The sequence below is a fragment of the Scyliorhinus canicula genome, chromosome 23, assembly GCF_902713615.1.
Source record: "Scyliorhinus canicula chromosome 23, sScyCan1.1, whole genome shotgun sequence".
Classification (NCBI taxonomy): domain Eukaryota; kingdom Metazoa; phylum Chordata; class Chondrichthyes; order Carcharhiniformes; family Scyliorhinidae; genus Scyliorhinus; species Scyliorhinus canicula.
In genome coordinates this window covers 25,378,705-25,391,570 of record NC_052168.1, presented here as the reverse complement: position 1 = coordinate 25,391,570, position 12,866 = coordinate 25,378,705, and the positions used below count along the sequence as shown (strand labels likewise).

Here is a 12,866-nt window from a genome sequence, read left to right as displayed (position 1 = left end):
TGTTTATGTTTGAAAGTTTCCCAATCTTCCAGTCTGCCACTAGTCTTTGCAAGATGAGATAACTTCGTTTTTGTCTTTATGATGTCCTTGACCTCCTTGTTTAGCCACAGATTTCTTTTACCAGCGCCAGGTAAGCAGAGGCGAGCTTAGTCAGGCAATGTTGAATGGACGCAGAAGGCGATCTAGGGAGTGCCCCGATACTTGTCCAGAAGCTGATCTTGGGGCCAAATAGGATACTGCAGATATGGACAGTCCGGATCAGCCCCAGAGAGATCAATCGATGACTGCTGGGTGGAATCTGTAGCAGGATCTAAATGACAGTGGCTTCAATGTTGATCATTTTATAAATTTTTAAAAAATAAATTTAGAGTACCCAATTATTTTTTCCAATTAAGGGGCAATTTAGCGTGGCCAATCCACCCGCCCTGCACATCTTTGGGTTGTGGGGGCGAAACCCACGCAGACACGGGGGGAATGTGCAAACTCCACACGGACAGTGACCCAGAGCCGGGATCGAACCTGGGACCTATGCGCCATGAGGCAGCTGTGCTAACCATTAGGCCACCGTGCTGCCCTATGTTGATCATATTTAACTGGAAGTGAGTTCTGCTCATGCCATCCCATATGGTGGAAAAGCAGCATGGCAAATATTGGTGGGCGGCGCGAATGCAAAATTCTAGAGGGTATTTTATTACGTAAGAACTAAGAGCAGGAGTAGACCATCTGGCCCCTCGAGCCTGCTCTGCCATTCAATAAGATCATGGCTGATCTTTTTGTGGACTCAGCTCCACTTACCCACCCGCTCACCATAACCCTTAATTCCTTTACTGTTCAAAAATCTATCTTTGCCTTAAAAACATTTAACGAGGTGGCCTCAACTGCTTCACTGGGCAGGGGATTCCAGAGATTCACAACCCTTTGGGTGAAGAAGTTCCTCCTCAACTAAGTCCTAAATCTGCGCATCCTTATTTTGAGGCTATGCCCCCTATTCTAGTTTCACCCGCCAGCAGAAACAGCCTCCTTGCTTCTATCCTATCTATTCCCTTCATAAGTTTATATGTTTCTACAAAATAGCCCCCCTCTGGAGTTTGCACATTCCCCCCCTGTCTGCCCCCACAACCCAAAGATGTGCATGAGGGATGGATTGGCCACGCTAAATTGCCCCTTAATTGGAAAAAATAATTGGGTACTCTAAATTTTTAAAAAAATAGCCCCCCTCATTGATCTAAACTCCAATTAGCATAATCCCAGTCTACTCAGTCTCTCCTCATAACCCAATTCTCTCAACTCCGGAAACAACATCCAACAGGTGCCAGACAAATGCGCAGTGTAAAGGGGAGTCTGCACATTCTCCCCGTGTCATAGAATCACAGAATATACAGTGCAGGCCATTTGGCCCTTCGGGTCTGCACCGGTCCCTGGAAAGTGCACCCCACCTATCCCCATAATCCAATAACCCCACCTCTCACCTTGTTGACACTGAGGAGCAATTGAGCAGGGCCAATCCGCGTAACCCACACATCTTTGGAGGAAACCAGAGTACCCGGAGGAAAATCACGCAGACACGGGGAGAACGTGCAGACTCCGCACAGACAGTGACCCAGTGGGGAATTGAACCTGGGACCCTGGTGCTGTGAAGCAACAGTGCTAACCACTGTGCTACTGTTCTGTCCCCTGCATGGGTTTCCCCCGGGTGCTCTGATTTCCTCCCACAAGTCCCGAAAGACGTGCTGTGAGGTAAACTGGACATCCTGAATTCTCCCTCCGTGTACCCGAACAGGTGCCGGAGTGTGGCGACTAGGGGATTATCACAGTAACTTCATTGCCGTGTTAATGTAAGCCGACTTGTGACAATAAAGACTTGTTATTGAAGAAAATCGAAGATGCTTCTCATGTTTCTCAAGTGGAAGTGTTGTCAAATGATTGCTGTCAGGGGGATTTTACACCCAAAGCTGCCATTCAGGGACACATCCTCCTGCCAGTGTAGCATTGGGGAGATTGACAATATCAGCATTGTGCACATAGCCCATCCCCAAAATCCACAGCATCAACGTTTCACCTGGGCTCGGTGTCAAATGGGCCCAGTGGACATTTTGGGAGGAATGACATTAAAAACTCACCATCGATGTCCCCAAAGTTGAGCCCCTCACTGAAATCACTCAGTGAGGGCTCCATGTTCTCAAACGATATGTCCTCGCCCTCCATTCCTTTCAAAAGTCCATTGATTGCAATTCCTGGAAGAGGGAGACCGCAAAACGCGGCGAGGTATCCGCTCCGGGTCCTGTGCGTGGTCCTTCAGCCCAGCATCGTCCCGCTGCTAGCCCCTGTGCTCACCCACTCGCTTCACGGCCGCCATCTTGGTCCCCGTGTCGTCAGGGGGGGCCGGGCCCCGCCCCCTTCCCCGCGAGCCCCGCCCCCTTCCCCGCGGGCCCCGCCCCCTTCCCCGCGGGCCCCGCCCCCTTCCCCGCGGGCCCCGCCCCCTTCCCCGCGGGCCCCGCCCCCTTCCCCGCGGGCCCCGCCCCCTTCCCCGCGAGCCCCGCCCCCTTCCCCGCGGGCCCCGCCCCCTTCCCCGCGGGCTCCGCCCCCTTCCCCGCGGGCCCCGCCCCCTTTCCCCGTGTCGCTGGCTTCGCCCCGCCCATGCCTCGCAGGCCCCGCCCCCTTCCCCCATGTCGCTGGCTTCGCCCCGCCCACACCTCGCAGGCCCCGCCCCCTTTCCCCATGTCGCGGGCTCAGTCCCGCCCACACCCCGCGGAGCCCCGCCCCCTTCCCCGCCGGCCCCGCCCGCTCGGGCGACGCGCGTCACGCTGGAGCGGTGGCGCGAGCGGCGGCCGTTGGTGTCGGGCGTCATCACGAGACGCCGGCCGGCCAATGGCCGCGCGCCCCGGGCGGTGGGCTGATGCTACGTCAGCGCCGCCCCTCCCAGTGACTAAGCGCCTCGGTCCTCCCACTGCCTCAGTGCTGCCCCAGCGCAGCTCCGTGCGGGGGGGGGATGTGCTGCTGCTGCTCCTGTTCGCTCCGGCAGTGAGCTATGTTGACAGGTAAAACACACACAAGGGAATGAAAAGTCAAAAATAACAGCCCCCGCCGAATTCCTGGATGCCGCATTCTGAGGGGGCAGCAGCCAGAGCCCATGGCACCGGGGGGGGGTGACAAAGATGGCGGATAGAGACCCCCATTGCTATATGCTGCTGACAATGCAGCTAAAACAAGCAATCATGGTTCAAGCATCATTAAAATTAAAATAAAATCATAGAAAAGTTTACAGAAGGGGGCCATTCGGCCCGTCTTGTCCGTGCTAGCCCGAGGACACCTCGGGTGCCCTTTCTAATTAATGTCACCTTCCTGCATCCGGTCCACAGCCATGCAATGAAATCGGCTTATTGTCACGTGTAGGCTTCAATGAAGTTACTGTGAAAAGCCCCTAGTCGCCACATTCTGGCGCCTGTTCGGGGAGGCTGGTACGGGAATCGAACCGTGCTGCTGGCCTGCTTTCAAAGCCAGCGATTTAGCCCAGTGAGCTGACCCAGCCCCTGGAGCAGACAACACGCCCGGTGCAGGTCCCGGTGCCTCTTATGAGAGTTTAGGGTCTCTGCCTCCACCACCAACTCGGGCAGCGAATCCCAGACCCCCACTACCCTCGGCGGAAAAGAAAGTTCTTCCTCGTGTCCCCTCCACACCTCTTATCCTGAATCCACGTCCCCTGGTCCCAGAATTCTCCGCTAAGGTGAACAATTTGATCCTGCCCACTCTTATCCCTTCCCCTCATAATTCTGTACACCTCAGCCGTCTTTGTTCCAAGGAAAATAACACCAACCTGTCCAATCCCTCCTCGTAGTTAACCTTTCCTGCCCTGACAGCATTCTTGTCGCCCTCTGCACTCTCTCCAGAGCAATAACGTCCTTCCTGTAATGTGGCGAGCAGAACGGCGCACAGTACTCCCAGTAAAAGGATAGCCCAGTTACCATAGGTTGCAAAAAGCAAGGCAGGTCCCCTTGCATTTTCTACAATAGGAATGAAGGATCTGCTGCAGCATTGAAGCCAGATTGTCAGGCTCCATAGTTTGGGGCGGTGGTGTGGACGGGCATTTTCTGCAGCCGCAGAGGTGACTATCTAGTTCGGTGTGTTCCCTCCCTGATGCTCAAATTACTGTCGCTGGGGCCACGTCCTGGAACTCCTTCCCTAACAGCACAGTGGATGTACCTACACCTCAAGGACTGCAGCGGTTCAAGAAAGCAACTCACCACCACCTTCTGAAGGGCAGCTGGGGATGGGCAATAAATGCTGGCCTAGTTAGCAACGCCCACATCCCATAACTTAATTTTAAAAATTTTGGAGGTGGGGGGGAGAGAAGGGGGGGGAGAAGTGGGGGGGAGAGAAGGGGGGGGGGAGAAGTGGGAGGGGGGAGAGAAGTGGGGAGGGGGGCGGGAGGGAGAGAGAGAGAGAGAGTGAACAGCCAGTGGTCCGGGTTCACATCGGTACCAACGCAATAATAGATGTGGTCCTGCAGTCAAAATTTAGGGAGCTAGTTAGGAAATTGGCTGCAAAAACACTTGGGGACTTCCTAAGGAAATGAAAGGTGCTCTATAAATGCAAGACATTCTCTATCCCTGAAAGGGAACAATTTAAAATGTTCTATCTCATTCCATCAGGTAGCCAATTGTTGTGCTTTTTCTTAAATAAAGAAAAATGACCTTTCCTTGCCCTTTTTCTCTTGCTTTATCCAATCTCCTGGATGCCCATTGCTTTCCTCCTTAATTTCAAATGGGAGGAGCTAATAGGAATGTAGTGATAGTCGGGGAAAGTGATCAGATAAAAATAGTTCTCTGCAGCCGAGCGTGAGATTCCAGAAGGCCGTGTTGCCCGCCTGGTGCCAGGAGTCGGCATGTTAGCTTAGGGCTGGTGAAGAACTTGTGGAGTTGGGTGTTTGGGGAGGGGAAGGGGGGGGGGGGGGGGGGGGGGTCCTTTGACCATGGTTCACATTGGTAGAAATAACGTAGGACGAGGAAGGAGGTTCTGCTCAGGGAAGATGAGCAGCCAGGAGCCAAATTATAAAAGCAGAACCTCAAAGGTAATATTCTTTTTTTTTTATAAATTTAGAATATCCAATTCATTTTTTCCAATTAAGGGGCAATTTAACCTGGCCAATCCACCTAACCTGCACATCTTTGGGTTGTGGGGGTGAAACCCACGCAGACACGGGGAGGATGTGCAAACTCCTCACAGACAGTGACCCAGGGCCGGGATTCGAACCCGGGTCCTCAGCGCCGTAGGCAGCAATGCTAACCACTGTGCCACCGTGCCGCCCAAAGGTAATATTCTTGATTATTGCTTGAGGCACGAGCAAATTGGCGTAGGGTAATTAAGATTCGAGAATTAAAAGGGTATGGGAGAAATTTGATTCATGGGACACTCGCGCCAGTATAGGGGAAAGAGAGCTGCACCGTTGGGACGATCTTGACCTGAACCACGCTGGGACCAATGTCCTAGCAAGTCCTAGGACGGTGGGGAGGGCTTTAGAGAGGGGGGGACGGTGAAGGATCAGATGTGGAAAGATGTGATTAATTAAATGAGAAAAGTGAGAAGACAAGGCAAGAGAACAAGGTAGCAATTAGGAAGTGAGAGTGTGCCAAGAGTGAACCAGCAAATAATGCTAGAAGGTACGAAAATAGTAAAAGGACAGAACTAAGGACTGTTTCTAAATGTCCACAGCATTCGTAACAAAACAAATTCATTGAAAGCACAAATAGAAATAAATATGTAAGATCCAAGAGACATGGCTGCAAAATGACAATGGCTGGGACCTGAATATTCAATGATACATTGCATTTCGGAAGGACAGGAGGTGAGGAAAATATGGAGCTCTTGTTAGATTAAGGATGCATTAATACATAAGAGAGGGATGATCTCAGTTCTAAAGATCAAGATGTAGGATCAGTCTGGGTACAGATAAGATATGGTAAAGCTAAGAAGTCATTTGTGGATGTGGTTTATAGTCCTAACAGTAACCCCTTTCCTTGGATTGCCACCTTTCCGTGGTGGAGTGGCTTGAACGTTCCGTTGATCCCGGGAGCAATGCCATCGGGAGTCTTAAGCACCTGCCAGGGTGACCGATGATGGTAAGGTCGGAGGAGAGGAAAAGCGCATCCGAAACAAGTCGGTAACAGTGGATAAAGCAGAAGATACTCGGTATCAATAGCTGTGATGTGGCTGAAGGCTGCAGCAGTAGGGAGATCCCCAGTGGTCGAGCTTCCTTTGTCACTGGAACTGGACCTACCCTCTGTCGAGGATCATGTGGCTGCTGATGTGCAATGGCATAGCCACACTAAAAGATGTCCCACACCAGGCGTCTACCTAGATGAAACCAACTCCCACCCCACCCCACACACACACAGACAAGCCCTGCGGCAATCAGGGACAGGACCGTGAGATCTGGAAGTCCCCAGCTTCAGACTAACCTGGAGCATAATGTTCTTGTCGGATGATCTAATTCAGGGGTGGGCAAACTTTTCCGTGCAAGGGCCACATTCAGAAATTCACAATTTTAAAGGGCCGCATGGTATATTAATTAATAGTCCCGGTTGTCACCAATTAGCGTGCGGCATATACCTCAGCGCTTCCCCCGGCGGCATCCTGCCTTTAGCCCTCTTTTTCTCTACTTTTAAAAATGGCGCTTCACCCGGTTATGATTCTGGGCGCCTCATATAGAACAGAGAACAGTACAGCACAGAACAGGCACTTCGGCCCTCGATGTAGTGCCGAGCAATGATCACCCTACTCAAGTCAACGTATCCACCCTATACCAGTAACCCAACAGCCCCCCCCAAATTAACGTTATTATAAAAAAAAAAAATTTTTTTTTTTTATGACTTGATCTTGGTGGGCCGCATAAAGACCTTTGGCGGGCCGTAGTTTGCCCACCCCTGATCTAATTTATATTACAAGAACACTTGTAGCTAAAGCTATAAACAATTTATTAACATTAACAGTGGGTCAAATATATACAAAACAACATAAATAACAGTATGAACATGCACAAGCAACCTCTCAGCTCCCTAGTCAGTCTGAGGTCACCTGACTCTAACATTTACTTATATACTAATGAGACTCCAAGTGGTCAGTCGCTGAATTACAAAGTAACTATGATATCACCACATCCCCTTTGAAGAAATAAATACATTATCATCAGTATATTTACAAAGAATCATAGAATTTACGGTTCAGAAGGAGCCCATTTGGCCCATCAAGTCTGCACCAACCCTTGAAAAGACAGACAGAAAGGAAAAGGTGGTTGAGTTGCATTGTTTTTTTTTGGAAATGTTTTTTATTGAGTTTTCATATTTTATATCCACCAAATTACAAATTATTAGAAAAAAAAACACGGAAAAATTAACATGTATATTTACAGGTAAGCATCTTCATAATAACAACTGTGGCCGCCCCCTTTAACCGGCATACATATTTTACATTCCCCAATATGGCCGAGGCACGTGTTTATAGGCATTTATTTACAGTTTGGTTTTGGGCCTTAGCTTGACATCAAACTGTCGCTTGCGGCTTTGTCCTTTTTTTTTAGAATAATTTTTATTCAAGTTTTCAACAACATATTTTATCACAACAGAGAAAAACAGTAACCCCTCCCCTCCAATACAAAAACAATAAATTAACAAGAAAAAGAAATAAGCATAAAACCATGAGAACAAACCCCCATAACAAACCCGTAGCCGCCCCCCCCCCCCCCCCCCCCCCCCCACCCCCCGGCTACCTTCCCCCAATTCCCGTCCATTTTCCCCTGATTCTTGGCCACCCGACTATTCTTCCTCTTGTTCATTGGCCACACACAGGTCCCGGAACAATTGCATGAATGGCTCCCACGTTCTGTGGAAGCCGTCGTCTGACTCTCATAGAACATAGAACAGTACAGCACAGAACAGGCCCTTCGGCCCTCAATGTTGTGCCGAGCCATGATCACCCTACTCAAACCCACGTATTCACCCTATACCCGTAACCCAACAACCCCCCCCCCCCTTAACCTTACTTTTATTAGGACACTACGGGCAATTTAGCATGGCCAATCCACCTAACCCATACATCTTTGGATGGCAAATTTGATTTTCTCCATTTGGAGAGATTCCGAGAGGTCGGACAGCCAGTCTGCAGCTCTGGGTGGTGCTGCTGACCGCCAGCCAAACAGGATTCTACGGCGGGCAATCAGGGAGGCAAAAGCAAGGGCGTCCGCCCTCTTCCCCAGGAATAGATCTGGCTGGTCAGAAACCCCGAAGACCGCCACTATCGGGCATGGCTCCACCCTCACCCCCACCACTTTGGACATAGCCTCGAAGAAGGCTGTCCAGTACTCCACAAGTCTGGGGCAAGACCAGAACATGTGGGCGTGGTTGGCCAGGCCTCTTTGGCACCATTCACATCTGTCCTCCACCTCCGGGAAGAACCTACTCACGGTTTCTTGTTAAGTGGGCTCTATGTACCACTTTTAGTTGCGTCAGGCTGAGCCTTGCGCACGTGGAGGTGGAGTTGACCCTATGCAGTGCTTCGCTCCAGAGTCCCCACCCTATCTCAATCCCCAGGTCATCCTCCCATTTCTTTCTTGTTGCGTCCAGTACGGTGTCCCTTTCTACCAGTCGGTCATACATGTCGCTACAGTTCCCTTTCTCTAGGATACTTGCGTCCAGTAGGTCTTCCAGTAGTGTCTGTCGTGGCGGTTGTGGGTACGTCCTTGTCTCCTTTCGTAAGAAGTTTTTGAGCTGCAGATACCGTAGCTCGTTCCCCCTGGCTAGCCGAAATTTCTCTGTCAGTTCGTCCAGTGTTGCGATCCTGCCGTCCGTGTATAGGTCCCTGACTGTCAGTGTCCCCCCGTCCTGCCTCCACCTTTTGAAGGTGGCGTCAGTCAGTGCTGGTGTGAACCTATGGTTGTTGCAGATGGGAGCCTTGTCCGACATTTTGGTCAGGCCAAATTGCTGCCGCAGTTGGTTCCAGGATTGGAGGGTGGCTGTCACCACTGGGCTGCTGGAGTGTTTTTTGGGTGGGGATGGGAGTGCTGCCGTGGCGAGGGCCCAGAGGGAGGTCCCCATGCAGGAGGCCTCCTCCGCATGCACCCTCTCGGCCTCTGGTTCCTGGATCCATCCCCTTACTTGCTCAGCTGTTGCCGGCCAGTGGTAGAATTGTAGGTTTGGGAGGGCTAGCCCACCCCCCCCCCGGATTTTGTTTTTTGTAGGACTTTCTTTGGGATCCTAGCATTTTTACCCCCAATACGAACGCCATGATTAGTTTGTCCAGCGCTTTGAAAAAGGCCTTGGGGATGTAGATCGGAATGGATCTAAACAGGAAGAGGAACCTGGGCAGTACGTTCATTTTGATCGCCTGGACTCTCCCCGCGAGGGAGCGTGGGAGTGTGTTCCATCTTTGCAGGTCCTTTTTTACTTCCTCCGTCAGACTGGCGAGGTTCCATTTGTGGATCCCTTTCCAGTCATGGGCTATTTGGATCCCCAGGTAGCGGAATTTATGTCGGGCTTGTTTGAACGGCAGCCCCTTTAGTGCTTCCCCCCCCCCCCCCCCCCCCCCCCCCCCCCCCTTGCGGGTGTACTGGGAAGATCTCGCTTTTGCTCATGTTGTGTTTGTAGCCCGAGAAGGCTCCAAACTCTTTCAGGAGCGCAATGATTCCGTCCATGCTGCTCTGTGGGTCCGAGATGTAGAGGAGCAGATCGTCTGCATAGAGTGAGACTCTGTGCTCTCTGCCTCCCCTTCGGATCCCCCTCCAATTTTTTGCTGCCCTGAGCGCGATTGCTAGCGGTTCGATTGCTAGTGCGAACAGCAGCGGGGACAGTGGGCATCCTTGTCTGGTGCCCCTGTGCAGCTGGAAGTATTGGGAGTTGGTATTGTTGGTCCATACGCTCGCCATGAGAGCGTTGTATAAGAGCTTTACCCAAGCGGTGAACCCTGTTCCAACCATGAACCGCTCCGGTACCTCAATGAGGTATTTCCATTCGACTCTGTCGAAGGCCTTTTCTACCCCCGGAGGGGGTCATTATCATGTTCAGCAGGCGCCTGATGTTCGAGGTAAGCTACCTTTGACGAAGCCCGTCTGGTCCTCTGTGACCACCTCAGGTACACAGTCTTCTAGCCTTTTGGCTAGGATTTTGGCCAGTATTTTGGCGTCTGCGTTCAGCAGAGAGCTGGGTCTGTATGACCCACATTCCGTTGGGTCTTTGTCTTTCTTAGGTATCAGCGAGATTGAGGCCTGTGCTAACGTGGGTGGCAGTGTGCCCCTAGCTAGCGAGTCTGTGAACATCTCCCGCAGGTACGGGGCCAGCGCTGTCGCAAATTTTTTGTAGAAGTCCGCCGGGAATCCGTCCGGTCCCGACGCCTTCCCCGTCTGCATGGAGCTAATGCTCTCCATGATCTCTCCCAGTGCTAGTGGTGCTTCCAGGTCCCGTTTTCTGCCCTCCCCCATGACTGGTATGTCCAGTCCATCAAGAAACCGGTTCATCCCAGCCTCCCCCGTTGGGGGCTCTGAGGTGTACAGCTCTTGGTAGAAGGCCTTGAAGGTTTTGTTAATCCTCTCTGGTTCTGTTTCCAACGTGCCTCCGGTACCCCAGATTTGCGCAATTTCTCTGGTGGCTGCCTGCTTTCTCAGCTGGTGTGCCAACAGGCGGCTGGCTTTGTCTCTGTGTTCGTACAGGGTCCCGCGCGCCTGGCGGAGTTGGTGCACTGCTTTCCTGGTGGAGAGCAGGTCAAAGTTGCTTTGTAGTTCTTTCCTCTCCGCCAGGAGCTCTACGGTCGGGGCCTCGGAGTATTTACGGTCTACCTCCAGTATGGAGTCGACCAGCTTCTGCCTAGCCACCCTTTCCTCCCTATCTCTTTGTGCTTTGTAGGCAATGATTTCCCCTCTTAGTACGGCCTTAAGCGCTTCCCAGAAAGTGGAGGGTGAGACCTCCCCGTTTTGGTTGTTCTCCGTGTACTCTGCTATGGCCCGCGCTATCCTTTCGCTGAAGGCCTTGTCAGCTAGTAAGGCACCGTCCAACCTCCATGTGGCGCTCTGGGCCCTTCCCGTCTCTAGCCGCACGTCCATGTAGTGTGGAGCGTGGTCTGATATCACAATTGCGGAGTATTCCACTTTGTCTATCCCTGGAAGCACCGTTTTCTCCACCACAAAGCAGTCAATTCTGCTGTATACGTTGTGTACTGGGGAGAAGAAGGAGAATTCTTTCTCCCCCGGGTGGGCGAACCTCCAGGGGTCCACTGCTCCCATCTGCTCCATATAGTGACTGAGTTCCCTTGCCATGCTTGAGGTTTTCCCCGTTTTGGGGTTTGATCTGTCCGTCTTTGGATCCTGTACACAGTTGAAGTCCCCCCCATGATTAGTCGGTGCGTCGCTATGTCCGGGATTTCTGCCATGGTCTTTTTGATGAAACTCGTGTCGTCCCAGTTGGGCGCGTACACGTTGACTAGAACTACCGGTACCCCATCCAGAGCCCCCCGCTGACCGTGACATACCGCCCCCCTGGGTCTGTAACCGTCTTTGTCGCCCTAAACATTGTCCTCTTGCCGATCAGGATCACCACCCCCCTGGCCCTTGTCCCATAGCAGGAATGGTAGGTTTGTCCCACCCAGCCCTTCTTACCCGCAGTCGGTCCTGCTCCCTCAGGTGCGTCTCTATGTCGGCCCTCATATTTCTGTAGTGGGTGAGGACTCTGGATCTCTTCACTGGGCCGTTAAGTCCCCTTACGTTCCAGGTGATTATCCTGGTGGGGGGCTTCTGCCCCCTTGTTCCTGTGGGATTAACCATACTTATCTGGTGGACGCGCCCATGCCCTCCGGGGTTTCCCTTTGTTAGGGGGCCGTCCAGGATGGCCGCTGTCGCTGCTCTCCCCATGCGGTCGGGTCTCTGCGCTCCGGGGTTTCCCCTTGTCCTGGGGGCACCCGCCATGGCCGTCCACTGTGTGTCCGCCACGCGGGTAGTCCCCTGCACTCTGGGGGCCCCCTTCGCCCACAGACCGTACTGGGTGGGTGCTTGCAGCGGTTCCTTGTTTCGAGCCCTTGGTTGTGGCACTTTGTAGCCCTGCTCCTTTTCTGGCCTCTTTCGTCCTTTCGTCCCTGCATTTCCCCTCCCCGGTCTCTCGCTCCCTGTGTGCCCCCCCCCACCCCGGTCTCTCCCTTTTCCCTCCTCCCCCGTATACCCCTCCTTTGCCCCTGTATCCCCTATTCCTGTCCCCGTTTGCTCTCCCGACTTTGACGGGTGTTCCCCCCCCCCCCCCGCCTGGCGCCTTCCCCCCTGTTGGGGGTGCGCTGCGGCCCTGCTTTGTTGCGTGCCCCCGGCGCTAGCTTTCCTGCTAGTACGGTGGCTCCCCTCTCGGGGGTTATTGTGTCGCTTCTCCCCTGCCTGGCCTCTACGGTTTTCTGCCCGCTCTTCCCCCATCCTACCCTGCACCCCTCTCGCCTGGTCTCCCTTCTCCAATACTCTCGTTCCCTCGTGCTGGGGCCTGGCCTTCCACCTGGAGCGGTCCCTTGGGCAGTGGTTTTGTTCTTTGTTCTGGGTGTTCCTGCCGGGGGGGGGGGGGGGGGGTGGCATTGCCTCGCCCCTCCCCACCCACCCCCCCCCCCCGTTGGCGTGTCGTTGTCCCTTGCAGGGGCCCCTCGTCCCTACCCCCCTTGTTTTCCAGCCCGTGCTCCTCGACGAACCTATTCGCCTCGGCGGGGGCTGTAAAGAAATATTCCCTGTTTTGGTATGTGACCCAGAGTTTCACTGGGTACAGCATACCAAAACGCACTCTGCTCCTGTGGAGAGCTGCTTTCGCTCTGTTGAACTCAGCCCGTCTCCTAGTTATGTCTGCCCCAAGATCCTCATAGATTCG

At 53.0% G+C, this 12,866-nt stretch overlaps 1 protein-coding gene across 1 annotated transcript in view; it reads right to left on the bottom strand.

The window, feature by feature from the left end:
* Positions 1 to 2,389, bottom strand: part of LOC119956304 (sterol regulatory element-binding protein 2-like) — an 88,307-nt gene extending 85,918 nt beyond the window's left edge. Inside the window, exon 1 of the mRNA XM_038783391.1 lies at positions 2,121 to 2,389. Within this exon, the coding sequence (XP_038639319.1) occupies positions 2,121 to 2,205 (85 nt within the window). The 5' untranslated portion in view covers positions 2,206 to 2,389. The remainder of the gene's footprint in view (positions 1 to 2,120) is intronic.
* Between the last annotated feature and the right edge of the window lie 10,477 nt (positions 2,390 to 12,866).